This window comes from Sinocyclocheilus grahami, unplaced genomic scaffold, assembly GCF_001515645.1.
Source record: "Sinocyclocheilus grahami isolate Dianchi unplaced genomic scaffold, SAMN03320097.WGS_v1.1 scaffold11445.1, whole genome shotgun sequence".
In the NCBI taxonomy this organism is placed as follows: domain Eukaryota; kingdom Metazoa; phylum Chordata; class Actinopteri; order Cypriniformes; family Cyprinidae; genus Sinocyclocheilus; species Sinocyclocheilus grahami.
This window is the reverse complement of record NW_015513837.1, coordinates 1-3,814: the sequence shown is the minus strand read 5'-3', so window position 1 is coordinate 3,814 and position 3,814 is coordinate 1. Positions and strand designations below refer to the sequence as shown.

Genomic DNA, 3,814 nt, shown 5'->3' with positions numbered 1-3,814 from the left:
GTAGCACACTCAACTTAGATCCAAATGGAAAGAGAGGCATGTAGACCATATGATATTGGTGTAGTCATACGGTCTCCTATAAAGATAGACAAGTCAGTATATAACCATAACTGTATAATTCATAGTACAATTCATATTTGGAAGCAGATCAAATCAAAATGTGCAATAAAGCCATTGTCTTTCCTTTTACCAATCAGCGGGAACCCTTAATTTATCCCTTCTACAATGGATGCTGCTTTTACAAAGTGGAGGGACTTGGGTCTTCAGACTATTGGAAACCTATTCATAAAAGGCACTTTTGCCTCCTTTAGACAGCTGCAGAATCAATATGTATTGCATGCAAGTAACTTTTTTGGATATTTGCAGATTATGCCTGTCAACTCTAGGCATAGTATTATTCAACTTAAAATTATCCATTGACTCCATTATACCAAAACAAAATTACAAACACTTTCCATGTGTCTACCTATTTTGTGACAAGTTATGTTTTTTGTTCCAAGTTACTCATTCGGGACTGAAGTATTTAAAGCTGTCAGATTTTACATGAGCCTGACCCACGACCCACTTCTTGTGATAATTGGAATTTCTGATAAAATCATGTCACTTAATCTCAACAGTTGCCATCCTATGGACTTGTGGCAAATATACTAAAAAGTTTTGGAAAAGGACAAACCCCATAGGCTAAACTTTGCTTGTAAGAACTTAAGGTACCACATTGGAAAAAAAAAAAATTTGATTCCCATTGGTAAATAAACGGGATAACTTTGGTCTCTTCTCCTATATCTTGATAATGCAGACAGAGTAATCAGGCGGTCTTAACTGCACCATTAGTGGCATGATTCAAGTCCCTAGGGTGGGGAGGGAGGTAAGGGGGGGTTTTGTTCCATATGTTTGTGCTTGTATGTTCCGTTTGTGTTTAGTTTAACATACATCTGTAATCATGGAATGTAACTACGATCAGATTGTATCATTGAATACCTTAAGATTTAAACACTCAAAAGGGGCTTGGGTCATGACTGACCATCACTGAACACCAGCCAGGAAGCAGGAATGGATTAACACTAGCCAGATAGCACGGAGTTGGAACACTCAGTCATATCCTTGATTTTCATCAGGCATTTAGACAATTTGAGTGGGGGGGGGGCGCTAGGTCTACCATTAGAGCTTAAGCAGTTAGCCCAATTACGTTTTGTAGATGCGCCGCTTTAACGAGAGGTCACTTTGGTAAGAATGAGACGTAGCTAAAGCAAACGGAGAACGGAGCTCCAGTTAAGTAGAGTGTCCCTTTAAACTAAACCGTGTTTGAGACTCAAAAGCCAGAGAAACAAGAATCTTGAAGTTTCATGGTTTATTAAAACCCACCGAATTCACATGACCAGAGTAACTTCTCCACTAGAAACCACTGTCGTTCCACTCGAGATGGTCTTGGCATGAGTGTCTCTCCCTGCAGGAAAAGTTGGTAAAAGCGTGAGGGGCATTTCAAAAACACTCAGTTCATCAAGTCAAGTTACAGCAAGTACTCACGTTTCCTGGTGCAGCTTTGCTCACAGGAGCCAGAAGAGGGATGGCACACCTCTGGACTGCAGTGGATAAAGATCTGACAGGAGGAAAAGGTTGAACCATAAAATCCATTTAAGAAATAAAATGGTGTAATATTAAGGGTTCAGGAAGAGTTAGAGAGCATACGGATACAGATAGTTAGAAAGTCTCCCAGCAGACTAACTGGATAAAGACTGGCATTACTCACCCATCGATCAGAAGGTCCCACTGGGGGAGAATGAGTGGACTGGGGGTTGATGTTGCCCAACAACGTCCCAGCATCAGGACAATGTTGGGGTCAGACCTCTCCATAATGTGCACCTCAACATACACAAGCTCTCGCAGGACTTTTGTGACGGGATAATCAGCGTCACTGAAGTAGGATGTGTAGGCCTCATCCCCTGAAGAACACAGGGGTTTAAACAAGCTGCTGGAGCTTGAAAGGCTTTAGCATTACAGGACAAGACCTTACCTTCTGCACACCCTTTGGTGACACATTGACCAGTCTGAGCTCCACCCTGAGAGGTCCAGGAGCAGCTACTGGTGGAGATGGAGGAACAGAGTTGACCTCCACAACCAGAGCTTCAACAGAAGTTCCAGAGTACCTACACTGGAAGAGAAACCTGGACAACAGACGGTGAGCTTGTAGCATTTATCAGAGATTAACAGTCATTCCAAGTCATAGATCACCTACTCAAAGTGACTGTCCCTTGTGATGGAACCAAACGGTCCAATCCCCACTTCATACGAGGAGGTCATTCTATTCTCATACACCACATATCCACTGTCCTCCTGTGAACAAGAACAGTGTCAGCATCCAGTCCATCATAAGCAATGCAGAATAAAACCAGAAGCAGCTGCTCACCATCATGCTCGTGCCACATGCGGTCACAGGGAACTGGTATATAGCAAAGTAAGGTGTGGACTCCACAGGAGCGCAAGGTGGGTGATTTCCACCCAGTAGACGTACCGAATCCAGACTCAGTTGTGTTCTGGATCCAGACTGAAGCTTGTGTAAATCCTAGTTACCACGGGATGTTAAACCGATGTTAAACTTTCCAACCAAGCAAAATTTATTTGTTTAACCCAAACTAAAGAATAATAATGTGCATTTGATTAGATATAACTGCAGTAAAAGATTATGAGATGCATTATTTGAATGCTTGGCCAAAGAGATGTGTCTTTAATCTAGATTTAAACAGAGAGAGTGTGTCTGAACCCCGAACGTTATCAGGAAGGCTATTCCAGAGTTTGGGAGCCAAATGCGAAAAAGCTCTACCTCCTTTAGTGGACTTTGCTATCCTAGGTACTACCAAAAGTCCAGAGTTCTGCGACCTTAGGGAGCGTGATGGATTGTAGCGTGGTAGAAGACTAGTTAGGTACGCAGGAGCTAACCCATTAAGGGCCTTATAGGCAAGTAATAATATTTTGTAACTGATACGGAACTTAATAGGTAGCCAGTGCAGAGACTGTAAAATTGGGGTAATATGATCATATTTTCTTGACCTGGTAAGGACTCTAGCCGCTGCATTTTGGACTACCTGTAGCTTGTTTATTGAAGATGCAGGACAACCACCTAGCAGTGCATTACAATAGTCCAGTCTAGAGGTCATGAATGCATGAACTAGCTTTTCTGCATCAAATGCATGAACTAGCTTTTCTGCAACAATACACCAACCTCCCGCCATTGTTCAACACCTAGGTACACAGCTGAGACACTCTGCTTTGGTCTTTTTGTACTCTACAGATTTCAGCTAATAGACTATAGCTCCTCCCTCTTCATTAACACTCACGATTCTCCAGACTTACATGAGAAAGAGCTTGTGCAACTGGGTGATTCTCATTAGTTCCTAATATTCAAATAAAAAACACAAACCTGGGGCAAGTTCAAGCTCAAACCGGTGTGCACCGTTTTGCTACGGTTTCCAGTTTGAACGACATATCTCCTGGAAACGGTGTGCAACGGGGTTTGAGATGGGTTTTCTCTTGTTTGGTGAGTGTGTCAAACATGTCAGCCCAATCAGCAGCAACATGTATGTAAACCACGCGGTATTAAAGAGACAGCTCGCACAATGTAATTAAGAGCAAGTATATTGTTTGCACATGTTTATTTACATTAAAGGCAAAATAACTGAAATAATAATGGCACAAGTATAGATCTGGAACTTCTTTAAGTCTGTCTAAATATAATTTAGTAATTGCAATGTCGTCTGATCCATATCCTTTCCTAAGTAAGGTGTGCTAAATACTGATTAATGTAACATAAAAATACTAT

At 41.7% G+C, this 3,814-nt stretch overlaps 1 protein-coding gene and 1 long non-coding RNA gene across 2 annotated transcripts; both read right to left on the bottom strand.

The window, feature by feature from the left end:
• Window positions 1-1,329: 1,329 nt before the first annotated feature.
• Window positions 1,330-1,597, bottom strand: LOC107578678 (uncharacterized). Its single transcript, XR_001608373.1, has 2 exons — window positions 1,525-1,597; window positions 1,330-1,444 (listed from the first exon to the last, which is right to left on the bottom strand). It is a non-coding gene; the product is annotated as an uncharacterized lncRNA (long non-coding RNA).
• Window positions 1,598-1,708: 111 nt separating this feature from the next.
• Window positions 1,709-2,542, bottom strand: LOC107578676 (zona pellucida sperm-binding protein 4-like; the record flags this gene model as incomplete). Its single annotated transcript, XM_016264607.1, is given in 5 exon segments — window positions 1,709-1,940; window positions 2,012-2,044; window positions 2,047-2,162; window positions 2,234-2,331; window positions 2,405-2,542. Coding segments are annotated over 5 exon segments (582 nt in total), but the record flags the coding sequence as incomplete, so codon positions are not given.
• Window positions 2,543-3,814: the final 1,272 nt, after the last annotated feature.